This window comes from Bufo bufo, chromosome 4, assembly GCF_905171765.1.
Source record: "Bufo bufo chromosome 4, aBufBuf1.1, whole genome shotgun sequence".
Taxonomy (NCBI): domain Eukaryota; kingdom Metazoa; phylum Chordata; class Amphibia; order Anura; family Bufonidae; genus Bufo; species Bufo bufo.
This window is the reverse complement of record NC_053392.1, coordinates 597,436,952-597,464,646: the sequence shown is the minus strand read 5'-3', so window position 1 is coordinate 597,464,646 and position 27,695 is coordinate 597,436,952. Positions and strand designations below refer to the sequence as shown.

At 45.7% G+C, this 27,695-nt stretch overlaps 1 protein-coding gene and 1 long non-coding RNA gene across 7 annotated transcripts in view; both read left to right on the top strand.

Annotated features, from left to right (window-relative positions):
• Positions 1-27,695, top strand: part of LOC120999536 (zinc finger protein OZF-like) — a 2,085,412-nt gene that overhangs the window by 80,761 nt on the left and 1,976,956 nt on the right. For all 6 annotated transcript variants that reach the window (XM_040430485.1, XM_040430484.1, XM_040430483.1 and 3 more), the window contains exons 2-3: positions 1,510-1,659; positions 1,789-1,968. In XM_040430485.1, the coding sequence (XP_040286419.1) occupies positions 1,582-1,659; positions 1,789-1,968 (258 nt within the window). In that variant the 5' untranslated portion in view covers positions 1,510-1,581. The remainder of the gene's footprint in view (positions 1-1,509; positions 1,660-1,788; positions 1,969-27,695) is intronic.
• The window catches only part of LOC120999564, a 42,263-nt gene continuing 16,877 nt past the window's right edge, over positions 2,310-27,695 (top strand). The window contains exons 1-2 of the long non-coding RNA XR_005778550.1: positions 2,310-2,371; positions 3,439-3,541. This is a non-coding gene — a long non-coding RNA (uncharacterized LOC120999564). The remainder of the gene's footprint in view (positions 2,372-3,438; positions 3,542-27,695) is intronic.

Below are 27,695 nucleotides of genomic sequence, written 5' to 3'. Positions count from 1 at the left end.
CCCATGGGTTAATAAATGTCGCTACATTTTCACTAGACATTGGAATATTTTGTCTCGGGCATACCCCTCTGTGGAGGAGTTTAAGAGCCCTCCTTTTAATATGCTACAAACGTAACAAGAATATTCGCGACATGGTGGTAAAGGCCGATGTGTTCAGACTGAGAAGCGCCAACAGACTTTATCTACTCCTAGAAAGGGCACGTTTCCTTGCCTGGGGTGTACACATTGCTCAAGTGTAATTAAAGGGGAATATTTCACACATCCCCACACAGGCAAGCGATTCCCAGTTAGGGGTTTATTCACATGTAACAGCAATTACATTGTATACCTATTAAAGTGTCCTTGTGGACTCCTCTATATAGGAGAAACATCTATGAGAATAAAAGATCGCTTCTCTAAACACAAGTCGACTATAAGAAAAAATAACTTACTTTTACCACTTTGATCGCTGTAAACATAACATTGCGCAATTGCGCTTTCAAATTATTGAACATGTGGCACAAGCTCGCAGAGGGGGTAATCGGACTAAAATGCTGAAAAAGCGTGAATCCTATTGGATTCATAGACTGCAGACATTGGAACCCGTGGGGTTAAACCGGGAGTATGATCTGAAAAGCTTCCTATAATTTTCCAAGCTCCATTTTATTGCAAAAAATAATTTTTTTGTATTCATTTGCTTTTTCTATGTCATTTTTTCAGAAAACGTGAGGGAACCCCCAACCGCATCATCTGAATTGGAAGTCGCCATGATCATTGAAAGAATTCTGTATGATCTTCAAATACTACTAACTTGATTGATGCTGCAGTTGGGTGGCTTCTCACGTGTTTCTGATGTCGCTTTAATTTTGTTTGATTGATCACCATGGTTACTTTATGTCACTTCCGCTTAGGCGGTCTATTTAAATCTTGTATACTGTGTCATTTTGAATGCTATATTTGTTTGAGAAAGGCTCGTATTGGAGCCGAAATGCGCGTCACAGATTATCTTGTATGTGACGAATAAAGAGATTTAACCAGCAGAAGAAAAAGTGAGTGCCGGTCTTTTCTATCTATACTAGTGGGATCGTTGTCTCGGACCCGTGCACCACGCCTCTTGAACAGAGTGCCGGCTGATCATTTCTTGACAATAGAACACTGATCCGTCCCCCATTGACTTTCAATAGTGTTCATGACGGATCCGTCATGGCTATAGAAGACATAATACAACCAGATCCGCTCATGACAAATGCATGCAGTTGTATTATTGTAACAGAAGCGTAATTGCAGATCCATGACTGATCCGCAAAAAACACTAGTGTGAAAGTAGCCTTATACTGGTATTACCGCTGTGTCCTGTAACTGACTATAGTGGTGATATGAAGGTGTGACAGGCTTTTGACCTGAAACATGGAGGAACTGCCTTGATACACGTTATTATCTCCTCCAGTGTTTCCTCTTCTTATCTCCAGTAATTGTATTTTACATGGGATTTTCTATGATTTTACATCGGTTCATCTTCTTTCCATTCAGGTTCCTACAATATAGGATCCGCTCAGCGTATATCTCCTATATAAGATCATTCTCCTGATTGACCCATCAAGGATGGATAGGGATGGGGACAAGATGGCAGAGAGTATAATAAATCTCACCCTAGAGATCCTCCTCCGGCTTACTGGAGAGGTGAGAGATTCTGATGATGTCACATTACATCATCTTCTCTATGTTACTAACAGATGGACATGACTGGAGAGGTGAGGGACTCTGGAGATGTATGGAGGGATATTTATTACTGCGTCTCTCCATAACCAGGAATACACAGTAGTGAAGAAGACCTCTAGTGAGCATTGTCAGGCCCCGGTATCTGAAGGACGGGGAGGAATCCTGAGCCCGATATCCAGGCCGACACCTCACATCCCGATACATGAGAAAGTCAACAGAGAGAAGGTCCTAGAGCTCACCAACAAGATTATTGAGCTGCTGACTGGAGAGGTGACATCGCTGGGAATGCCGGGACATTATACAGTAACGCTATGAAGGGATCTGGGTGATGACTGTATCATTGTGTTGTCAGGTTCCTATAAGGTGTCAGGATGTCGCCGTCTATTTCTCCATGGAGGAGTCTGAGTATTTAGAAGGACACAAAGATCTGTACAAGAACGTCATGATGGAGGATCACCAGCCACCAAGTAAAAGACGAGACTAAATACACACATCCTCTCACTAGTTATATGTAAGAAATTAATTGTCACCGTATGTTTTCCCTACAGTTAAAGAAGAGAGAACAACTCCCAGTCCTCTTCTTCTACAGGATGAGAGATGTCCCAGTCTTCTACAGGATGGTTCAGAAGAACATCAAAGCATTCCATATGATGATCAGAAAGATGGAAATAAGGTCTCATGAAAGGTTCCCTATGATCTGTAGAAGTGCTGTGAAGATCTTGTGTTCAGTCTTGTTTTATAAACCAGTATTATATGTTCTATTCTTGTATAATGACTAATGAGAAAGGTAGAGATGGCAGGATTACAGCTAACTATAGACCTTGCATGTCGTCTGGATCTTCTCACAGTTTTCTGGTCGGTAGAGACTGCTGGTTGGAATAAGGAACCAACTAGATGCATATATACAGGAGACCTGCAGATATTTTTGGGTCAGACAATGAAACCTAGAAACATAGAAACATAGAATGTGTCGGCAGATAAGAACCATTTGGCCCATCTAGTCTGCCCAATATACTGAGTACTATGGATAGCCCCTGGCCCTATCTTATATGAAGGATAGCCTTATGCCTATCCCATGCATGCTTAAACCCCTTCACTGTCACACATGTAGATCCACTGTGTCTTATGAACAGATTTGACATGGTTCTGCTCCAAAGTGTGTTATATAAGTGACCCCCTTCCCTCCCATTTTATCCACTGTAGAGGGATCTGGGCTTTGTTGCAGGGGAACCACTAGGCTGCTGCACTTGAAGTAGTTTTTGTACAAGTGACTGGTGACCCACGGGGTCAGGAAAGGCAGAATACATGGAGTCCGATAAATGGTCCGTTGTCAGGGCAAGCAGCTCAGGATCAGAACGGAGATCAGGCAAGGGTCAGGTCAGACAGCAAAGGGTCCAATCTAGAAGTCAGGCAGAAGTCAGTACACAGAACAGACAAGCAAGCATGAAACTAGCATACTAGAACCTATTGATCAGGCTCCGTTCCATGGCTTGTAGAGATTAGAGTGCGTGCATGCCGGCCCTATAAGAGCCAGAGATAGTGTGTGCACACACATGACCTATGGGCAGAGAAGGTCAGAGAAGGAGAGGATCTATAGGCATGGACCGCTGCCATAGCAGATAACTCTGCTGTCATTTCATCACTTTTTGTCATTGTAATTAATGATCTTTTCTGGTCACATCAAACCTTCCACACGACTTCTCCATCAGTCTGCTGACTTTTACCATTTCTGTTTTACAGGTTTTAAATCTGGGTAAAGATCTGACCAATATTAAGGCTGAAGATACATATGTGAGGAGTGATAAGCAGATCATAGAGGACATTCCCACCGATAACCACCCAGGTGAGTAGTAACCACTACATAAAGCAGAGAAGACTCACAGATTCTGCTCCTTCACTGGCTACTGATGACTCCTTGTATAGTCAGGTAGCGGTGGCAGTTTGGGGGTCACATATTGTACTTTCTCACAGGTTTTCCTTTATTAGCACACAATTGTTACCGATACCAGGTGTCCCACAGTATTGATCAGAAGGTTGGGGTTATCACCCATTCTTCTAACTTCTATGAACCCTCTTTCCGTAGTACTTAGAGGCTTTACTGACACTTCAGAATTTTTGGGAATAGGAGAAGCCTTATGGTAGAGCCGAAATAAAAAGATCCACCAATGAAGAGTAGCAGCTGCCTGTCTGACCATAAAGATCTCACAATGTTCTGCCCAAAAGAAGTAATCATAGGAGGACAATTCCCCAGTGGTCAGGGACAGCTTGCCGGCCATTCTGCTCACCCCTTCCTGCTAAAGACTTTAATGCTATACCCCACTCTCCCCAGGGGCTCTGACCAATCCCAGTATATGGGGCCCCAAAATATCTCATGGCAGCTGTTAAATGGTCCCTTGTTGACACCTCAGATCTCTATTTGCCTTACACCGTGTGTTATCGGGTTCTAGACACAAATTGTAAACCCGGTGGTGTCCTAGTATCACACCGATGCAAAGGCCATCAATACCTGTTTCTGGCCGTTAATAAAACATAACTTTTACTATTTATTATAAAGCTACTCAGACAAAAAAGAAGATTAAACGTTGGAATTGACCCTATGCTTATGCATAGTGACTCTTTGGATCTTTCACTCTCAGTATAGAAGTATAACCTCTTTAATAATTATTAAGCTCAGGGACATATCATAGGGATATTATTTTCATATCCCATACATACTCCTATGTTGCAGCAGTGTCAGTGATTTCTAGTATTTTCACCTTTGACACTGGTGATAATTGTACTGTATATGGTCCACCACAATTGTAGTGGAATGTCAGTGATAGATAGAACTTGCTCCACTGGCACAGAATAGGGTGATATTATTGGAGCGGTACAGTATCTAATTGCTGCAGTATGGTAGATAGTGTGTATCCTAGCAGTGGTTGGTTGTACTCGGAGGCTAGTATCAATTTATATCATATCATTGCCTCTCCACTGTTGATATTATTGCCTCCTATGTGTACACCAATCCCTATCTGTCCCTGGCTATTAGTTCTCTGTCATAAGCACGTGGATTGCGGTGCCTGCAGTGCACCTAGTCGCAGTGCTATAATCACCTGGGGCCAATTCGCTATTTAAAAAAGTTGCGTTGAAACTTCGGAGAATCTAATATTAGAAAATGAAGGATTTGAAGTAACCCTGGACCCGCCTTTTAAATCATTTGAATCATTTCAAGTCGAAAAATACACCACCTTTTGGACAATTTAAAGAAATTGATACCTTTTATTAAACTGGCAACTCAAGATATAAAGGCGCTGAGACTGAGGAAGGAAACTAGCACATCGAATCTTACTCCCGAAGAGCTGATAGCTCTTGAGGAATTGAAGACGAACAATGACATCTTTATAAAACCCAGCGACAAAGGGGGAAACATAGTCATCCAAGACAGGGATGACTATGTGGACATGGTCCTAAGATTGTTGCGGGATAAAAAACATATCAACTACTCCAGGGGAACCCCACCAATGTCTAAGAGCTAAAACATCTACTCTCCGAAGCCAAACAAAAAAATCTTATCTCTAAAGATGAAGCTACGTACTTACCTCTATAATAAAGTCCGACCATCCCAACCTTCTATGCCCGACCAAAAGTGCACAAAAACAAAACAACGATTCCAGGGAGGACTACTGTATCGGGGAATGATAACCTCACCCAAGGGATCCGTGAATATATGTCGACCAGATCCTCAGGCCATTTGTCACCTTTGGCCTTTGAACTTTGCATTTATGTATAAACCTGGGCATATTAGGGTCCTTTGACGATACTAGTATCACACCCAAACAGGGAGGGGGGAAATTGTGTAATCAGTATTGGAGCCACCTATAGACTGTATCTAGTAGTTCAAAAAGTAATAAATTCTTCTCTGAATGTTGGTTTGCAGGAAAACTTCATTTTCACTGGAATAATATAAGATTATGTTATAACTGTTTCGATGCAAATACAGAGCGACCATTATTAAAAATCCATTAAAGGGAACCTGTCATCAGAAGTGGCCTATTTATTTATTGTATTTATGTTCTCCATTTATATAGCGCTATTATATTCAGCAGGGCTACACAGACATTAGGATCACACTGTCCCCAATGGGGCTCGCAGTCTAAGTTCCCTATCAGTAAGTCTTTTGGAGAGTGTTATTGACCTACAGTCATGTGAAAAAATTAGGACACCCTTTGAAAGCATGTGGTTTTTTGTAACATTTTTAATAAATGGTTATTTTATCTCCGTTTCAACAATACAGAGAGATTAAAGTAATCCAACTAAACAAAGAAAACTGAAGAAAAGTCTTTTCAAGATCTTCTGTAAATGTCATTCTACAAAAATGCCTATTCTAACTGAGGAAAAAGATAGGACACCCTCACATGTATTCCCTCTTAAATTGGCTCAGATCTCACACAGGTATATCACACCAGGTGCACATAATTAGTAGATCGTTACTCTGCATGTTGAATGAGGCTTGCCCTATTTAAACCTCAGACATTTAGTTTGGTGTGCTCCTGACTGTTGAAGTGAGAGTGAGCACCATGGTGAGAGCAAAAGAGCTGTCAGAGGACTTCAGAAAAAAGATTGTAGCAGCCTATGAGTCTGGGAAGGGATTTAAAAAGATCTCAAAAGATTTTGAAATCAGCCATTCCACTGTCCGGAAGATAGTCTACAAGTGGAGGGCTTTCAAAACAACTGCCAACATGCCCAGGACTGGTCGCCCCAGCAAGTTCACCCCAAGAGCAGACCGCAAGATGCTAAAAGAGGTATCCAAAAACCCTAAAGTGTCATCTCGAGAACTACAGCAGGCTCTGGCTACTGTTGATGTAGAAGTACATGCCTCTACAATCAGAAAGAGACTGTACAAGTTTAACTTGCATGGGAGGTGTGCAAGGAGGAAACCTTTGCTTTCCAAGAGAAACATCGAGGCCAGACTGACATTTGCCAGCGATAAAGTTGACAAAGACCAGGACTTCTGGAATAATGTTCTTTGGACAGATGAGTCCAAAATTGAATTGTTTGGACACAACAGCAGAGGACATGTTTGGCGTAAACCAAACACAGCATTCCAAGAAAAGAACCTCATACCAACTGTGAAGCATGGAGGTGGAAGTGTCATGGTTTGGGGCTGCTTTGCTGCAGCAGGACCTGGTCAGCTCACCATCATAGAATCCACGATGAATTCTACTGTGTATCAGAAGGTGCTTGAAGAACATGTGAGACCATCAGTTAGAAAATTAAAGCTGAAGCGGAACTGGACCATGCAACATGACAATGACCCAAAACATACTAGTAAATCAACCAAAGATTGGCTGAAAAAGAAGAAATGGAGAGTCCTGGAATGGCCAAGTCAAAGTCCAGATTTGAATCCCATTGAGATGCTGTGGGGTGACTTGAAAAGGGCTGTACGTGCAAGAAACCCCTCAAACATCTCACAGCTGAAAAAGTTCTGCATTGAGGAGTGGGGTAAAATTTCCTCAGACCGATGTCGAAGACTGGTAGATGGCTACAAGAACCGTCTCACTGCAGTTATTTCAGCCAAAGGAGGTAACACTCGCTATTAGGGGCAAGGGTGTCCTATCTTTTTCCTCAGTTAGAATAGGCATTTTTGTAGAATGACATTTACAGAAGATCTTGAAAAGACTTTTCTTCAGTTTTCTTTGTTTAGTCGGATTACTTTAATCTCTCTGTATTGTTGAAACGGAGATGAAATAACCATTTATTAAAAATGTTACAAAAAACCACATGCTTTCAAAGGGTGTCCTAATTTTTTCACAAGACTGTATTTACATGTCCCCATTGTACAAGCTGCCAGCTTTCAGAAACAGGTTTTGTACAATTTGACAATCAGGTTGTTTGTAGGAAAAATCCACTATTAATGTGTACCTGATGTCATCAAACATAGCTCAGGTAGTCACTGGGGCGTACCGCTGGATGAGGCGAGACACAGCGTCATCTCCTCTATCCTGCCCAACTTACTCTCACAGAGGTCTTCTTCTTGATGTCAGCTCCTGGCAATGGGAAATCTCGCACAGCAGAAGACATTGGCAGGGATCTTGACATCTGCTGACTGTGGTCCATGGCGATCCATTGCCCGTGGCTAGTCAGATGCCCCGTACTTAGATTTTACAGATGATCATACGGGTGTGTTATAACTGGTGTCACCCGATTGTCTCTGTTCTAAAAGTCCTAGTTAAATTTCCTCTGATGATTTCTTAGACATGAAACGTGCATGTAGGGAGCGGGACTAGATTAGGGCCAATTAGGGCCAGTTCACAGTGAAAGGTTCCTGACGGGGTCGCCCTTTTAAGGACGAGTGCCCTGTGGTGAGGCTTCTACTGAAATTTAGTTATCAGGGCAAGCTTAAGGTTATACCACAGGGTCACATTAGGGCTTACTCTGACCCCGCCGCTTCGAGCAGTCAATGGGCCTGTTGGAGCAATTAACTCCTGTGTCTCATCAGGACGCAGACTGCACCGTGGACGTTAACGGCAGATCGGTAGGACTACGGTTATCAATTACAAACTCCGCTGTGCACCTTTATCTTACCTTAATTGTGTGGGTGCCGCCATGCACATTGGTTTTCACTACCGCTGCTTTTTGATCATACCATATTGCATGAATTTTACATTTAGGGCCTATCTTTTAATTGCATCAGTAAAAGTTATGTTTTAATATAACAAATTATCACTATTTCTGTGTCCTTGTATCTGAGTTATAGTGACGCCTACATGTGACAAATATTATTGTCCTTTTCTGTTTGTCTGACACTGGTCCCAGCATCTCCTGGGCTTGAAGCCGGGGTGTATACATATCTGCGCGCGTCACATGTCAGGATCCTGGTGCCGGAACGAGGTCTTCTGTGTCTGCGTGAGATTTCTCACTGCCAGGAGCTGACATCAGGAAGCCAGCGGAGGTCTGCAAGAGCAAACTGGGCAGGATAGAGGAGATGACTCCATTACTCGCCTCATCTAGCAGTACGCCCCAGTGACTCCTGTTTGATGACATCAGGTACTTTTTAAAAGTGGGGTTTTTCCTACAAACAACCTGATTGTCAAATTCAACAAAACCTGTTTCTGAAAGTTGTCAGCTTGTACAGTGGGGACATGTAAATAGCTCCATAGGCCACTTCTGGTGACAGGATCCCTTTAACACCTTAAGGACCTTGCCATTTTTTGCAAATCTGATATGTCTCAATTTTAGAGATAGGCGAATTTTTAAAAAATTTAGATTTGGCCGGTTCACCGAATTTTCAGAAAAGATTTGTTTTAATCTGAATTTATTTGCGGCAAATTACGTTAAAAAACATCTCTTTTCAGTAACACGCATAGGGAGTGTGCTGTGGTAATGAAATAATACTGTGAGTCAGTATGACATGCAGATGACAGGCGTCACTCTTAGAATCACTGCGCTCAGAGGTCGCGCTACATTTTTTCTGGAAGAGTAAAAATACTCCTCTTACCATTTTTGAGGAGTATTTTCAGCCGATGAGTACGGAAGTTACAGTAATTCAAATAGTTAATACGAAGGCCTGTATAACATTAAGGGGTTGCTATTTATGCAGGGAAACCATTACTAGTATCTAGAACTGTCTTCCATGCATAAATAGCAAATTTAGACAATTTTAAATTTAGCCAAGGTCACTGTTGCTCTGAGGGGGCCGGTACCACTGAGGTCACTGTTGCTCTGAGGGGGCCGGTACCACTGAGGTCACTGTTGCTCTGAGGGGGCCGGTACCACTGAGGTCACTGTTGCTCTGAGGGGGCCGGTGCCACTGAGGTCACTGTTGCTCTGAGGGGGCCGGTACCACTGAGATCACTGTTGCTCTGAGGGGGTTGGTACCACTGAGGTCACTGTTGCGCTGAGGGGGTCGGTACCACTGAGATCACTGTTGCTCTGAGGGGGTCGGTACCACTGAGGTCACTGTTGCTCTGAGGGGGTCGGAAACACTGAGATCACTGTTGCTCTGAGGGGGTCGGCACCACTGAGATCACTGTTGCTCTGAGGGGGTCGATACCAATGAGGTCCCTGTTGCTCTGAGGGGGTCGGTACCACTGAGGTCACTGTTGCTCTGAGGGGGTCGGAAACACTGAGGTCACCTGCTCTGAGGGGGTCGGCACCACTGAGATCACTGTTGCTCTGAGGGGGTCGATACCACTGAGGTCACTGTTGCTCTGAGGGGGTCGGTACCACTGAGGTCACTGTTGCTCTGAGGGGGTCGGTACCACTGAGGTCACTGTTGCGCTGAGGGGGTCGGTACCACTGAGATCACTGTTGCTCTGAGGGGGTCGGTACCACTGAGGTCACTGTTGTGCTGAGGGGGTCGGTACCACTGAGATCACTGTTGCTCTGAGGGGGTCGGTACCACTGAGGTCACTGTTGCCCTGAGGGGGTCGGAAACACTGAGGTCACCTGCTCTGAGGGGGTCGGTACCACTGAGATCACTGTTGCTCTGAGGGGGTCGGTACCACTGAGGTCCCTGTTGTGCTGAGGGGGTCGGTACCACTGAGGTCACTGTTGCCCTGAGGGGGTCGGAAACACTGAGGTCACCTGCTCTGAGGGGGTCGGTACCACTGAGATCACTGTTGCTCTGAGGGGGTCGATACCACTGAGGTCCCTGTTGTGCTGAGGGGGTCGGTACCACTGAGGTCACTGTTGTGCTGAGGGGGTCGGGACCACTGAGATCACTGTTGCTCTGAGGGGGTCGGTACCACTGAGGTCACTGTTGCCCTGAGGGGGTCGGAAACACTGAGGTCATCTGCTCTGAGGGGGTCGGTATCACTGAGATCACTGTTGCTCTGAGGGGGTCGATACCACTGAGGTCACTGTTGCTCTGAGGGGGTCGGTACCACTGAGGTCACTGTTGCTCTGAGGGGGTCGGTACCACTGAGGTCACTGTTGCGCTGAGGGGTTCGGTACCACTGAGATCACTGTTGCTCTGAGGGGGTCGATACCACTGAGGTCCCTGTTGTGCTGAGGGGGTCGGTACCACTGAGGTCACTGTTGTGCTGAGGGGGTCGGGACCACTGAGATCACTGTTGCTCTGAGGGGGTCGGTACCACTGAGGTCACTGTTGCGCTGAGGGGGTCGGAAACACTGAGGTCACTGTTGCTCTGAGGGGGTCGGTACCACTGAGGTCACTGTTGCGCTGAGGGGGTCGGTACCACTGAGATCACTGTTGCTCTGAGGGGGTCGGTACCACTGAGATCACTGTTGCTCTGAGGGGGTCGGAAACACTGAGGTCACCTGCTCTGAGGGGGTCGGCACCACTGAGGTCACTGTTGCACTGAGGGGGTCGGCACCACTGAGGTCACTGTTGTGCTGAGGGGGTCGGTACCACTGAGGTCACTGTTGCTCTGAGGGGGCCGGTACCACTGAGATCACTGTTGCAGTGATTTTATGAGGTTTAAAGGGTTTGTCCTGTTCTGGGGGTAATGTGGCTGATGGGATTATGACTTATGAACAGACTGTGGCTGCTTCCTCTAATTACAGAACAGGCCGTCTCCGGTTGCTATAGGTAACAGCTGTACTGTACTCCTGTCCTCATGACGCACGCTGCCTGCACATTAGGAGCTGTACACTACAGATCAGGGCGGGAAACTGAAACGTTGTCGGTGACACAACACTCACCATGCTGCCGGCCGTCACTTATGGGTAACCTGTGCGAAATGTGGCGTTACCGAACAGTTACTACTAGCAGGGCTGGTCCCTGACAGGGCGCACACCGCGGACGAGCACCGCTATTGCTCACATATCCATGTGTGTTCATAGCCGGATTAGGCTCATGCAGCATGTGAGGCTGAACAAGTTAAAACAAGGCGCTGCAGCAAGGCCACTTACCCCGCCAGTGACGATCGCGCGCACCTCCTTCCTTACTTACTTCAGAGCGGTGTGCCATAAGCTCCGGCAGCCCGCTCAAACTGACCAATCACTAAGCTCCTTACTGTAAGGAGCTTTGTCATTGGTTGTTTCAGGCAGCAGCCACATCGCTGCGCTGCCCGTGCCGTTCACAGCGCTCACTGCACTGATGAATGGCAGGGAAAAGTCTAAGGCGTATTGGTACGCCTTAGACTTTTTCCAGGGAGTAAAATGGCCTGAACAGGCGTCTGTGACGCTTGTACAGGCGTTATTGCGACCTCTGACTGGACACTTCACTTATTTGGGCAGTTATGGGGCCAAAACTGACCAAATAACTGAAGTATCAACTCAGCCTTACAGGTCCATGTTAGCGTCAAGAAGGAAGAAGCGCACTCCTTTTACACCGTCGTCAGCTGATTCCACATAGATGTCTACAGAACATGTTCTATTAGGCGCTTATTTTTATTTATTTATGTTATGCTCTTATATAGCGCTGACATATTCCGCAGCGCTTTACAGATATTAGCATCCAACTGTCCCCAATGGGGCTCACAATCTAAGTACCTTATCAGTACGTCTTTGGAGTGTGGGAGGAAACCGGAGTACCCGGAGGAACCCCCCACACAAACACGGGGAGAACATACAAACTCCATGCAGATGTTGTCCTTGGTCGGATTCGAACCTAGGACCCCAGCGCTGCACTTATGCAAGTAGAGCCCCCCGACAGAGTGGAGAGGGTGTCAGCAGTAAGTTTGTGTTGACGTCACTGATTATTTTGCCTTTCCTCTGATCTGTCAGAACAATAACCCCCAAAAAACGGATCCTGTCTGTGGAGCATCCGCCTTCACTCAGTCAGCATTTTCTCAGTAATCCTTCAGTATTGCTAATGCCAAAAAAACAGGATTGGATCTAAAACAGAGATGACACGTGAATGGAATATTTGCATGTCTTCTGTGTTTTGTACCCACTCCTGCTTTTGGCTACCAAATCATAAGCCAATTCTGATGGGACCATACAGGCCTTACATCTGCTACACAGACAGGATCCGTTGTGCATCTCATTTTTCCTTCCTTCTGACAGATCAGAAGAAGGGTCAAATAAATTATGTCAGCCAGGCCGAAAGGCAAAGTAGTGGCCCAGTCATGAAGTGGGGAGGGTGGGAACAGCATGAGAAGTCCACAGAGTGGCACAATGACATAGTGGGGAGGTGGCAGCAGCATGAGGAGTCCACAGAGTGGCACAATGACATAGTGTGGAGGTGGCAGCAGCATGAGGAGACCACAGAGTGACCCGGTGGAAGAGTGTTAGATTAAATAAAAAGAACATTAAAACACCCCAGAAATGTCTGTAATTTTCTCACTTCACCACACAACGGCTAATAAGCAAAAAGGGCTTTACATCATATAACTGCACCGCACAAGGGCAAATAAGACGTACTGTAGAAATATTTCCTTGTAATAAATCCTGTTAATGGCTGTATCAAACAGCACTTGCACCCCAATAACAAGAACGGTTTGCTGGAATTGCAGAGCTGATTAATGGCAATTTGGGTCCCCAGTCAGTGCAGCAAGGTGTAATAGGATTGTTCCTATTACCCAGGCTGTGACCTCCCCCTACTGAACCCTGTTCTACATAAATGCTGTGGAATGATTCCTCCCTATCCTTTCCCTTTCATAAGGCCCCTGCCATCTCGCGAGAAATTTGTTGTCTACCGTGGGCACTAAAACTAACACTCGGTCCCCTGGGTCAAAGGTTCTTATTCTAGCTGACCTGTTATATACCCTGCTTTGGGCCTCTTGACCCTGTTCTAAATGCTCCTTAACCATTGGCATGACCACGGGCGATTCTGTCTTGCATCAGAGAGCTATGTTCTATTACACTCCTGTAGGGGGTGGGCTCTTGTTCCCAAGTTTCCTTTGCTATATCAAGGAGACCATGTGGATGTCTGCCATACAACAGTTCAAAGTGAGAAAAACCTGTGGATGATTGAGGAACTGCACAGATGGCAAACATAAGATATGGTAAAAGACAGTCCCAATCCTTACCATCCCTACTGACCACCTTCTGTAACATACTCTTTACTGTTTTATTAAATCTTCAGTTTGTAGGTGATGCACAGAGGTACGTATGGGTTTAATTTTTAACAGTTTACACAACTCCTTCATGACTCTGGACATAAAGGGGTCCCCTGGTCGGTAAGTATCCCTTTTGGTATACCAGTACGGGTAAAAATGTTAAACAATTCTCCTGCTATGGTCTTGGACGAGGTGTTTCTTAGCGGGAATGCCTCAGGATAGCTGGTGGCGTAATCTAACACCACCAGGATATACTGATGCTCCCTAGCGGACTTTACTAAAGGGCCAACCAAATCCATGGCGATCCTGTCAATAGGAACCTCTATGATAGGAAGAGGAACCAGTGGACTCCTGAAATTTGGCATAGGCGCAGTCAGCTGGCACTCAGGGCAGGACTCACAGTACCTTTGTACCTCAGTATACACACCAGGCCAGAAAAATCTCTGTAAAATACGCTCTCTGTTTTTTTCACAGCCTAGGTTTTCCCCAAGCACATGCTTATGAACTAGATCTGATACCATTTTACGGTATGGCTGTGGCACCATGAGCTGCTCAACAACTTCTCCACGTATTTTATCAACTTGGTACAACATTTCTTGGTTACTGGCCATGTGGGGGAACATTTTATCAGCCCCTGGAAATTGCGCCACACCATCTATGACCATCTGTGACCTTAACATTTTCTCTGGCCTTTAATAGCGTGGGATCTCTGAGTTGCGCCGTGCCAAAATTATTTCAGGATACCTCTAAATCTGGCATATCTACACTTTCCTTCGGCTCCTATGTTTTACCAGCAAGAACCTCTAAGGGAAAATTATTGGGTTCGGTGGTTACCCCTACTGCTGGCACCTCAGCATCCTGGTCAAAGGGCACAGGGCTTATCACAGGGCACACATTATTGTCCTCAGGGACCATTACAGTGGGGCGCACAGTTTTCATCCCCCACAAGTCCCAGAACAATGGAAAGTCTCTCCCCAGGATCACACTGTGCGTCAGAGACTTGACCACGCCCACTTCATGACAGGCAGTTCCACATTCAGTCTCTAGAGCAGGGGTGCACAACCTTTTTTGGGTCTGGGGGCCGCATTGTCACATCGGTCTATTTCAAGGGGCCGCAAATAAAAAAATGTTGATCGGCGCTCATCTGCTTATTACACAAGCCAGTGCAAAGTGACTGGGCAGGAGTGATCGCTGCCACAGTCGTGCTGCAGATAATCGGACATCTTTCATCCTGACAAAATATGCCAATCAGCCGACAAATGAGCAATTCCTTGTTTATCGACTGATCAGCGGCACGATTATACCGGCCAGATATCAGATATGAGCGCTCCTATGAACACTTGTTCCCAGTAATTGTCCCAAATATCGTGCTGCAGCATAGCCCCTGAAACCGAAGAGTTATACTTAGTAATAGGAACCAGCGGCTCCACCTATAGACCGGGTGGAGGTGGGTGCTCACCTCTCGGTCCACCCAGACCGCACGGTAGACAAAAATAGGTAATGGAGAAATGAGGGGCACTCCTTATAAGGGAACAGAAGGCAGTAGTCAAGATAAAATATTATCCAGAGTTATACTTACCTGCTCCCGCCGCTCCGGTCCTTCGAACTGCCCCCGCTGTTTACACCTGGCCGTGCATGGACATGGTCATACACCACTCCAGACAATGACTGGCTTAGGCGGTGATGTGGCCACAAGCAGCGTGTCACTGCTGAAGCCAGTCATTGACTGGAGCCGTACAAGTGACCATGGCCATGCACTGTCAGGTGTAAACAGAGCAGGAACCGGAAGAAGGAGGCAGCGGGGGCAGGGCAGAGGACCAGAGCGGAGTGGAGCAGGTAAGTATGAATCTTCTATTTCCGAGGCCATGTTAAAAATCATTTTTACCAGAAAAGTGGAGACATTTCCTTCCATCCTGCCTCCTATTTATAAATCAGCGTTTTCCTTCACTGCAGAGGACGGAGCTCGCTGGTTATCACCATCTCCTGCCAATCCAGTTATAGGCGTCCTGCAGTAACCAGTAAGCACATTACCTTACTAGTGGGGAAGGCGCCTATTGGTTAACGCTTGAATGACCAGGCCCAAAAAGGCCTTAATGACCAGACACTTTTTGGTGATTTAGCGCGCGTGGTGGTTCAAATAATTGTGACTATCTTTTTTGTTGGACTACCAAGATAATTTTTGCAACAATTTTTATTTGGGGGAAACTGTACAAAATGTTTTTAAAAAGTATATTTTTTTTCAAACTATAGCTTCTTATTCTTTAAATATGCAAACTGACACCAAAATAAATTATTAGAATTAGTCCCCTATTTTGTGTAGGCCGTTTTGCTATATAATATGAAAAGTTTCACGTGAATGGGGCGGTAATGGTGACGGTTTTGATTAGTGTGGGTATTTTTTCTTTTATGCATAAATTTTTTTTTTTACTTAATATATTTCTGCTACATAATATGTCCCCCAAGAGGTCATAAAAAGACCTTCGGGGACACTGTCACTTTTTAAAATTTTGCACTTTTTCCTTTTTATTTTTTACTTCTATTTGAATTTTATAAATATTTTATAGTATAATTTTTTATAATTTTATTTAAAAAATAATAATTTTCTAGTTTTTTAAAATATATTTTTGCAACATAATATGTCCCCCGAGGGGTCATAAAAAGACTGTTGTGGGACAGTGAACACTCTTTTATTAAGCACTTTTTTTCCTTTTTATTTTATGTTATTTGTTAATTTTTTTAAATAATTTTCTTTTTTTTGTGTCTTTATAGAAGAAACCGCAGCACTCTCCTGTCTTCAATTCAGTGGAATTTATTTCACCAGCAAAAAAATGCGACGTTTCGACCGTAAAGGTCTTTCTCAAGCATCATGTTGCTTGAGAAAGACCTTTACGGTCGAAACGTCGCATTTTTTTGCTGGTGAAATAAATTCCACTGAATTGAAGACAGGAGAGTGCTGCGGTTTCTTCTATATGACGCATCCAAGGGGGAACTTCTGACTGGCTCCCAACACGGCTGGCACCACCACAAGATAAGACTTTAATTTTTCGTTGTGCTGCTATACGCATTTTTTCTTTTTTTTGTGCCACATAATATTTTATTTCTCTTTTCTTTTATTTATATTTTATTATATTTTTATTTTGTTTTTTCAAATTTTTTTAAATCATTTTTTAACTTTTTTTTATATATATATTTTTACCACATAATTTGTCCCAAAGAGGTCACTGAAAGACCTTTGGGAGACAATAAGTGACTGTTTTTTTGTACTATTTACACTGTAACTGGAGCATCCAAAAGAGCTCCAGTTACAGGGAAACCAGCCTGCTGCGGAGGCTTTGTACCAGGGCAGCGCTCCTCTGTTCCCGAGACACCCAGCGATCACGTGATCGCCGGGTCCACACTGGAGAGCGCTCATAGAGGAGAAGGCAGAAGCGCTAATAAAGCACTTCTGTCTTCTCCTCGGCTTCCCCGCTCTCACTAATAGCCGGGGACCCTTTCCGCTCCTGCTACAGTGCAAAAACTGTGATCCATCTGCTGTGCGGCGCTCTGTGCAGAAACACAGCTGATTGCAAGATTGTGCACCCCTGCTCTAGAGTGACCAAGGCTGTGGGGTATTCTTTAGTGTCCCCGTGAATACACAAAACCCCAATGAAATGTCCTCTGAATGCCCCTGGGTCTACCAGACTGCCATGCACTAGGGTAACTAAACTTCCAGAGTCCAGTAGAGCATTAACATTACATCCATTCACTGTTAGGGCACGCATTTGCGGTTCAGTCTCAGAAACAGTTGCAGCAGAACAAACCGGACGTGCAAACAAAGATAGTCGTCTGGCTGTATCACACTCCATATGCTCAGTAGTCGGGACAGTTTGCAGCAATATGACCATGTCCACAACACCGCCAGCACTGTATGCGGCCCTGGTCCCCAAATTTAGAACCCGTTCTAGCGATCGGGTCCCTCTGGAACCTTCAGTCAGTAATTCCCCCTCTGAGTCATCTACCTTAACTGCACTTTTTACCCCTTTATGAAAAGGAACAGTCTTACCGGGTGGTCCGTGCGTTTTGCTGTTCCGAAGGAGTAGATTTTCAGTTGCTCTGTATCTTTCCAGAAGGTTGACCAGCTGATTGGCGTTGACTCCTCTGGTTGTAGCCACTTTCGCACCAGGTGAATAAGGTCATACATCTGCGACCGAGCAGGTAGGTGCTCTACATAAGTCCAATTGTGCACCCTTCGCGCCCCGGACATTCATTTTGATTCCCAGACGGGTAAGGATTTCACCCTTTAACTTCACATAGTCCTTGGCATCCTGCTCACTCAAAGTATGCCTTTTGCGGTTCTCCAGTTAGGATGGGCGCCACCACCTCGGCCCACTGGTCTGCAAGTAACTTCTCCTGCTCTGCCACTTGCTCAAATACCATGAGGTAGGCCTCAATGTCATCAGTGGGGGTCATCTTCTGCAAGGAGGTCTGTACTGCAGGACGAGGCATTAGAAGCGGCCATTGAGGCCTCTGGACTCTCTCTGACACAGCCTATATTTGCTCCTTCAGCTGCCGGTTAATCTGCTGCTGTTGCTTTGAGGCCAGTCTGTTGGATTCCACTAGCAAGGCATTTGTTTCTGCCTGGGCACGCATGGCTTCCTCATGTACCCGTAGCTGGGTGGCATTGGCGTCTTGCAGGGATGTGCTGACCTGTATTTGCTTGGCAGCAGCTTGCTAGAGGCTAGCATTCGCCTGAAGCAATTGTTTCAGTAGTTCCTCCATGTTAACAGTCTCTTTCGGTAGTCCTGTTGCGGCTTTTACCCAGGACATCCACTTTGCAACACTCTGCAGGAAGTTTTAATAGTGTGGTTGCCCCTAGAAACCGTTTTCAGCTTGGAGCTGTTAAAGTCCCTTTAATCAGTGTATATCTCTTTAAAACTTTGCCCGCATCCTCCACCATATGTGGGAATTGGCTCTGATAGAGGCAGGATTGGCCGTCTGGCGGACAGTCAGTGGCACACAGTAAGTTCAAACAAAAGTTACTCTTTATTGTGGTTTCAACTGCAAAACAAAGGTCCTTTTTATAATTCAGGCAAAAACACAAAACAAATCCTGCTTGTCTGAGCACTACCTAGACAGTGATTTACTAACTGTTCTAAATACGGTACTGTCAGCACTGAAGTTCACCACAGCAAGCTACTCACATGCACCAGCATATCAGTTCCAATATAATCCAGCTCTCAGGCTCAGACTCTCTGCCCGGGTTCCCTTTATGCAAGTGCTGCACGTGCAGCTAATCAGAGACAGCAGGCTAGCACACTTACCAGAAGTGGACTGCGGATTGGGGAACCCGCCCAACTCTTCCCCAATCCGAAATCCAGGCCCTATAGCGGCTTTTCTACAAAGCCACCTCAGGAAAGCTTGGGCTTTCCATTACATACTGGGTATTCCCTGGAGCTTAAGCGTTTAATAATTGGGATTTCTTGCCTTATAAATGGGGTTGGGACCATCAGTTGCGTTGAGGAGAAGTCAGGTGGATACACAGCTGATAGTCCTACTGAATAGACTGTTAGAATTTGTATTATGGCAAGAAAAAAGCAGCTAAGTAAAGAAAAACAAGTGGCCATCATTACTTTAAGAAATGAGGGTCAGTCAGTCAGCCGAAAAATTGGGAAAACTTTGAAAGTAAGGGGTATTTGACCATGAAGGAGAGTGATGGGGTGCTGCGCCAGATGACCTGGCCTCCACAGTCACCGGACCTGAACCCAATCGAGATGGTTTGGGGTGAGCTGGACCGCAGAGTGAAGGCAAAAGGGCCAACAAGTGCTAAGCATCTCTGGGAACTCCTTCAAGACTGTTGGAAGACCATTTCAGGGGACTACCTCTTGAAGCTCATCAAGAGAATGCCAAGAGTGTGCAAAGCAGTAATCAAAGCAAAAGGTGGCTACTTTGAAGAACCTAGAATATGACATATTTTCAGTTGTTTCACACTTGTTTGTTATGTATATAATTCCACATGTGTTAATTCATAGTTTTGATGCCTTCATAGTCATGAAAATAAAGAAAACTCTTTGAATGAGAAGGTGTGTCCAAACTTTTGGTCTGTACTGTGTGTATATGTGTGTGTGTGTGTATATATATATATATATATATATATATATATATATATATAATATAATTAATATGGGGGAAGATCGCTCGAATAAACCAGGTGCATGAGCCAGCCCAGGGTTAAAGAAAACAGATTTATTTTCCAAAACAAAAATAGGTACAGCTTCCAGCAGCCAAGGGGAAAACAAACCAAACTTATAGTCTGCTTAATTCAGCACAACATAATCAGTAGAACAGTCCGTTCAAAAATAAAGGTATTTTTACCCTGGGTTCTTTTTAGTCCGTGGTAGATTTCAGTCGGCTTTCCTGCCAAACTTTCCACATGTCCTCAGTTTCCAGCTCTGTTCACAGCCAGCCACAGCAGTGTGTCCACACCACACACTCCACACCCTCACTCCCTTTTCCTCTTATCAGGAGAGTGAGTTAACCCTGTGGGTACCGGATCCCAGGTAGTGCTTTCTTAAAGGCACCACAACCCAAATAATGGTGATACAAATGTCACTGAGGACCCAACCTTGGCGTCCTCTACATATCCCCCCTGACGGCAGAGGCACTTGTGGATAACAATCAATGCACCCGGGAGAGAGCATCAGAATTCTGATGTTGACTCCCTGACCTATGTTCGACCACAAAGTTGAAATGCTGGAGAGAGAGGAACCATCTCGTGACCCTGGCATTGGTCTGTTTGTGCTGTCTCATCCAGGTCAATGGGGCATGGTCGGACACCAGCGGAATTTCCTACCCAGCAGGAAATATCACAGAGAGTCCAGAGCCCACTTGATGGCCAGACACTCTTGCTCTACCACAGCGTAGTTCCTCTCTACCGCACTCAGCTTCCTGCTGAGAAAGACAATGGGGTGTTCCTCCACATTGACCACCTGAGACATGACGGCACCTAGACCTGCACTTGAAGCGTCCGTCTGGACCACAAATTCTTTCGAGAAGTCCGGTGCGACAAGCATCGGAGACTCACATAAGGCCCTTTTACGTTTCTGAAAAGCCTCCTCAGCCTCCCTACTCCATTTGATCATGACGGATTTCTTTCCTTTTGTTAAGTCCGTCAAACGGGCCGCAAAAGTGGCAAAGTTAGGGACAAATCTCCTGTAGTAGCCCACTATCCCCAAGAAAGCCGAACCTGCTTCTTGGTAAGAGGGCGAGGCCAGTTCTGTATGGCTTCTACCTTGCTCATCTGTGGCTTTACTAGCCCTCTGCCTACGGTGTATCCCAGGTACTTTGCTTCCTCCATCCCAATGGCGGACTTTTGCGGGTTCACTGTAAACCCTGCCCCTTTCAAAGAGTCTAGGACTGCCTGGACCCGAGGGAGATGGGATTCCCAATCGGTACTGAAAATGACAATGTCATCCAGGTATACTGATGCATACCATCCATGGGGCCGCAATATCTTGTTCATAGCTCTTTGAAACGTGGCAGGGGCAGAGTGTAAGCCGAAGGGCATACTTTTGTATTGCCAGTGGCCCTCCGGAGTGGAGAATGCAGTCTTTTCTCTGGCTTCCCGGGTGAGAGGAATTTGCCAGTACCCTTTCGTGAGATCCAGCGTAGTGATATTTCGGACAGGCCCTAATCTCTCGATTAATTCGTCTACCCGGGGCATCGGGTAGGCATCAAACTTTAAAACCTGATTTAGTTTTCTGAAGTCATTGCAGAATCGCAGTGTGCCGTTGGGCTTCGGTACCAACACAATCGGACTTGACCATTCACTCTGCGATTCTTCAATGACATCCAGCTCAAGCATTCTTTTTACTTCTTCAGATACCGCTTTCCTCTGGGCCTCTGGAACTCGGTATGGCTTCAGCCGGATTATCACGTTGGGCTCTGTGAAAATGTCATGTTTAACGACATTAGTGAGCCCTGGCAAACCTGAGAATTTATCTCTGTTTCTCTGAAGAAACTCCATTGTTTGTTGCCTTTGGGACTTGGACAGCGTGTCAGCCACAAATACCTGGTCGGCTCCATGACCCTTGCCATAGCGGTCACTTGATCCCGATCTTTCCAGGATTTCAACAGGTTTATGTGGTAGATCTGGTAGGGTTTCCTCTTCCCAGGACCTTATAATTCACCTCACCTACCCTTTCTACCACCTCAAATGGACCTTGCCATCTGGCTAAGAATTTGCTTTCCACAGTGGGAATCAGAACCGCTACTCGGTCTCCTATTGAAAACTGCCTTAATTTAGCTGACCGGTTATATACCCGCCTCTGGGCATCCTGGGCCTTCTGGAGATGTTCCTTAACCAGCGGCATCACTTTAGCCACTCTCTCTCATTTGGGAGATGTGTTCTGGTGCAGTGAGGACTCACCTTCCCAGGTTTCCTTCACCAAATCCAGAAGTCCAAGGGGTCTCAGCCCATACTGGAGTTTAAATGGCGAGAATCCCATGGAGGCCTGCGGGACCTCCCGTATGGCGAACAGCAAGGCTGGTAGCAACATTTCCCAATCTTTTCTGTCCTTCTGGACTACTGTTTTTAACATGAGCTTTAATGTTTTGTTGAACCGCTCTACAAGGCCATCTGTCTGTGGGTGATAGACGGATGTCCGCAACTGTTGTATCTGAAACAGCTTGCAGAGGTCCGCCATGACCTTCAACATAAACGGGGTGCCCTGGTCCGTCAAGATCTCCTTGGGCAGCCCCATGCGGGAGAACATCTGAAACAATTCCCAAGCTATGGCCTTAGAGGAGGTGTTCCTTAATGGGACCTCCTCTGGGTACCTGGTTGTGTAATCTACCATGACTAGTATGTGCTGATGTCCCCGTGCTGATTTTACCAATGGCCTCACCAGGTCCATGGCAATCCGCTCAAACAGTATTTCGATTATGGGCCAAGGTACCAGGGGGTTCCGATAGTGTGACACTGGGGCTGTTAGCTGGCACGTGGGGCAGGCTGCACAATACCTCTTCACCTCTGCCTTTGCCCCAGGCCAGTAGAACCTGTCTGTTATCCTGGCCTCTGTCTTCTCTGCTCCCAGGTGTCCGCCTAATGCATCATTATGCGCCAAATCGAAGAGCCGTCTCCGATACGAGTGGGGCACCAGTAGCTGTTCAATAATTTCCCCTCTGGTTTCCGCCACTCGGTACAGCAAGTCCCCGTTTAGCGCAAAATGAGGGAACCTGAGTTCTGCCTCGGGAACCTGTGAGACTCCGTTTATATCCACCACCTGCTCTCTAGCATGTGTTAAGGAGGGATCCTGTAACTGGGCGGAGCCAAACGCACCCTTGGGTACATTCAGGTCTGGGTACGTTGGTTCGGGTAAGGTCTCCCCCTCGTCTTCCTCGACTGGGGTCTGTGGTGGGGAGAGTTCCTCCTCATCCTCCCCCAACATCACTTGCAACAGGGAGCCTCCCCCCCCCCCTCAGTGGTCAGCTCAGCTCTGGACCCTAAATCATGCACATCCTGAACATTAACCGCATCATAAATGTTACCATTACCATTCTTACTGCCACTAGGCATGTCCATATTGGGGAGAAGTGTCCTGGGCAGTTCGGGACCACTACTCTCTTGATTTGACCCATCAGAGGTCAAAGTCTCTAGTCTCTTTGACTGTTCAGGGAACCCACTTTGCGCCTGTTTCCACAGGTCTAGAAATATCGGACAGTCTTGCCCCACAATGACATCATGGATCAGGCTGTTCACTATCCCAACTTCCTGGGTCACGGAAGTACAGCCATGGGCAATAGTCACTGGTATTAAGGGGTATTCCTTAGTGTCCCCATGAATACAAACAACACAAAGAGTCTTACTTACGGGCCAAGTCTCCCGATCATTCTGGCGTGGACTAACGTCACCATGCTGCCGGAGTCCAAGAGGGCTTTGGCCGGGAGATGGTTCACCCAAATTTCACACTCAAACTGATCGGCAGTTAGGTCAAGATGTGTGACGCATGCTCGCTGTGCGTACAGGCGGACTCTCCGTACCTGTCCCGCATTCCATGGGCTCGTCCTGAAGAGGGCATTGGGTCCGGGTATGGCATAGGCTCGACAACGCCAACACTGTATGTCCCCCATCTTTCTTACAGTAGTTAGCCTCAGCGGTTTGGAGGGCTCTGCTGTAGGGACCTCTGGTCCAGAATCCGGGATGGCTCCCCTCCTGGGTGTGGTAACTGGCCATACTGTTCTCGACGTGGGTCCCTGTGCTTGACGGGTCCGAGCAAGTCCTCCACTACGGTGTACCGCTCTACTAATTCCACCAACTGATTCGCCGTCGCAGGGTCCCCATGGCTTACCCAGCGTTGCAGGTCATGCGGCAGCGATCGCAGGTACCGGTCCATGGCCACCCGTTCCACATTTTGCGGGCCCGTCAATTTCTCAGGCTGCAGCCAATTTTTTACTAGTTGCACCAGGTCATGCATTTGGGCTCTTGGTGGACGGCCAGCCTGGTAACCCCAGCGGTGCACTCTTTTGGCCCGAACAGCCGTATTTTCCCCCAGTCGAGCCAGGATCTCCGCCTTTAGCTGCTCATAGTTTTTAACAAGTTCGACTGGCAAGTCAAAATAGGCCTGTTGAGGGTCACCCGTAAGAAAGGGCGCGATGATGCTGGCCCATTGGTCCTGAGGCCACCCTTCTCTCTCTGCTACTCTCTCGAAAGTCAACAGGACGGCCTCAACGTCATCACCAGATGTCAGTTTTTGTAATAGGTGGCTGGCTCTTACAGCAACTTGGGGCCCAGGGGCATTGTTCGCTTGCACTTGTCCTTGAGCCAACTGTTGTACAGCCTCCTTTAACGCAGCTACCTGAGCTTGTGTAGCTTCCTGATGTGCCATAAGCTGAGCAATCAGCACACGGTTAGTCTCTTGCTGCGCAGCCATTGCTTCCTCATGGCGGCAGCTTGCCTCTACTGTGGCCTGCTGCTGACCCACTAAAGCTTTCTGCTGAGTTGCATTGGCTTGCATCAGGGCTTTCATAACCTCCTCCATGTCTTTTCCTGCAACTTGCAGAGATTTCACCCAAGACATGCAAAACAGGGTACTGTCTCTTTAAATGTCACTTTTTATAATTTAAACGGCTTTTGTGGCTTTCATGCCCTGCACGCATCCTCCACCAATTGTAATATGGGGGAAGATCGCTCCAATAAACCGGGTGCATGAGCCAGCCCAGGGTTAAAGAAAACAGATGTTTATTTTCCAAAACAAAAATAGGTATAGTTTCCAGCAGCCAAGGGGAAAACAAACCAAACTTAACCCCTTAAGGACCGGGCTCATTTTCACCTTCAGGACCGGGCCATTTTTTTGCAAATCTGACCAATGTCACTTTATGTGGTGATAACTTTAAAACGCTTTGACTTATCCAGGCCATTCTGAGATTGTTTTTTCGTCACATATTGTACTTCATGACACTGGTAAAATGAAGTAAAAAATAATAATTTTTATTTATCAAAAAAATACCAAATTTACCAAAAATTTCTAAAAAATTGCAAATTTCCAAGTTTCAATTTCTCTACTTCTATAATACATAGTAATACCTACAAAAATAGTTATTACTTTACATTCCCCATATGTCTACTTCATGTTTGGATCATTTTGGGAATTACATTTTATTTTGTGGGGATGTTACAAGGCTTAGAAGTTTAGAAGCAAATCTTGAAATTTTTAAGAAATTTTCAAAAACCCACTTTTCAAGGACCAGTTCAGGTTTGAAGTCACTTTGTGAGGCTTACATAATAGAAACCACCCAAAAATGACCACATTCTATAAACTACACCCCTCAAGGTATTCAAAACTGATTTTACAAACTTTGTTAACCCTTTAGGTGTTCCACAAGAATTAATGGAAAATAGAGATACAATTTAAAAATGTCACATTTTTGGCAGATTTTCCATTTTAATATTTTTTTTCCAGTTACAAAGCAAGGGTTAACAGCCAAACCAAACTCAATATTTATGGCCCTGATTCTGTAGTTTGCAGAAACACCCCATATGTGGTCGTAAAGCGCTGTACGGGCACACGGCAGGGCGCAGAAGGAAAGGAATGCCATACGGTTTTTGGAAGGCAGATTTTGCTAGACTGTTCTTTTGGACACCATGTCCCATTTGAAGCCCCCCTTATGCACCCCTAGAGTAGAAACTCCAAAAAAGTGACCCCATTTTAGAAACTACGGGATAGGGTGGAAGTTTTGTTGGTACTAGTTTAGGGTACATATGATTTTTGGTTGCTCTATATTACACTTTTTGTGAGGCAAAGTAACAAGAAATAGCTTTTTTGGCACCGTTTTCTTTTTTTTGTTATTTACAACATTCATCTGACAGGTTAGATCATGTGGTATTTTTATAGAGCAGGTTGTCACGGACGCGGCGATACCTAATATGTATACTTTTTTTAAATTTATGTAAGTTTTACACAATGATTTCATTTTTGAAACAAAAAAAATCATGTTTTAGTGTCTCAATAGTCTGAGAGCCATAGGTTTATTTTTTTATTTTTTGGGCCATTGTCTCATGTAGGGGCTCATTTTTTGCGGGATGAGGTGACTGTTTGATTGGTACTATTTTGGCGTACATGCGACTTTTTGGATCACTTTTATTAACTTTTTTGGGAAGTAAGGTGGGCAAAATTTCAATTTCCTCATAGTTTTTATTTTTATGGCGTTCACCGTGCGGGTAAAGTAACATGACCGTTTTATAGATCAGGTCGTTACAGACGCGGCAATACCTAATATGTGTAGTGTATTTTTTATTTTTATTTTTTATTCAGTGATAAATGTTTTTTTTTTATCTTTACTTTTTTTTACATTTTTTTTGACCCAGACCCACTTGGTTCTTGAAGATCCAGTGGGTCTGATGTCTGTATTATACAGTACAGTACGCTATATAGTGTATTGTACTGTATTTTACTTACACTTTGTCTGAACAGATCTATGTCTTTAGCACAGATCTGTTCAGCACCATGGACAGCAGGATGCCTGAGAAGGCGTCCTGTTGCCATGGGAACCTTCCCCGTCTGCCACAACTGAGCAGACGGGGAAGGGGAAGGAGGGGGGCTCCCTCCCTCTGTGACACCATCCTGTCTGGGGGCTGCAAAGGCACAGCAGCCCCCCAATGGGAGAGGGAGGGAGCTCCCTGACTGTTAACCTTTTCCATACATCGGTCCGTACGGACCGCGGTATGGAAAGGGTTAAACGGCTGACATCACAGCACAGATGGTATACCCACTGGACGCCAATGAATATTCAAGAGGGGGCGGGGGATCGCGATCCCGCCTGCCGCATCGCCCCCCCTCAGGGACCACGGGGATCAGAAACTGCAGAAAGTGCTGCAAACCGCAGGTCTGAACTGACCTGCGGTTTGCAGCGATCGCCGATACGGGGGGTCAAAGGGCCCCCCTCGGCATTGACCCTGGGTGCCTGGCTGTGTGTAACAGCCGGGGTCTCAGCGCTGTCACAATGTCTGCAGACATGGTGACAGTTTAATGCCTTGACGAGTATACTCGTCATGGAGCGCTAAGTAGCAGTGTTAAAGTCTGCTTAATTCAGCACAACATAATCAGTAGAACAGTCCGTTCAAAAATAAAGGTATTTTTACCCTGGGTTCTTTTTAGTCTGTGGTAGATTTCAGTCGGCTTTCCTGCCAAACTTTCCACATGTCCTCAGTTTCCAGCTCTGTTCACAGCCAGCCACAGCAGTGTGTCCACACCACACACTCCACACCCTCACTCACTTTTCCTCTTATCAGGAGAGTGAGTTAACCCTGTGGGTACCGGATCCCAGGTAGTGCTTTCTTAAAGGCACCACAAACCAAATAATGGTGATACATATCTGTCACTGAGGACCCAACCTTGGCGTCCTCTACAATATTATATATATATATATATATATATATACACATACACATACACATACATACACACTGTATAAGCATGTAATGTGTATGAGTAATGCTCAACATGTGTACAGTATATTCATGTAATTTGCGTATGTCTATGTAGTATGTACTTACATGTGTGTAATTTAATG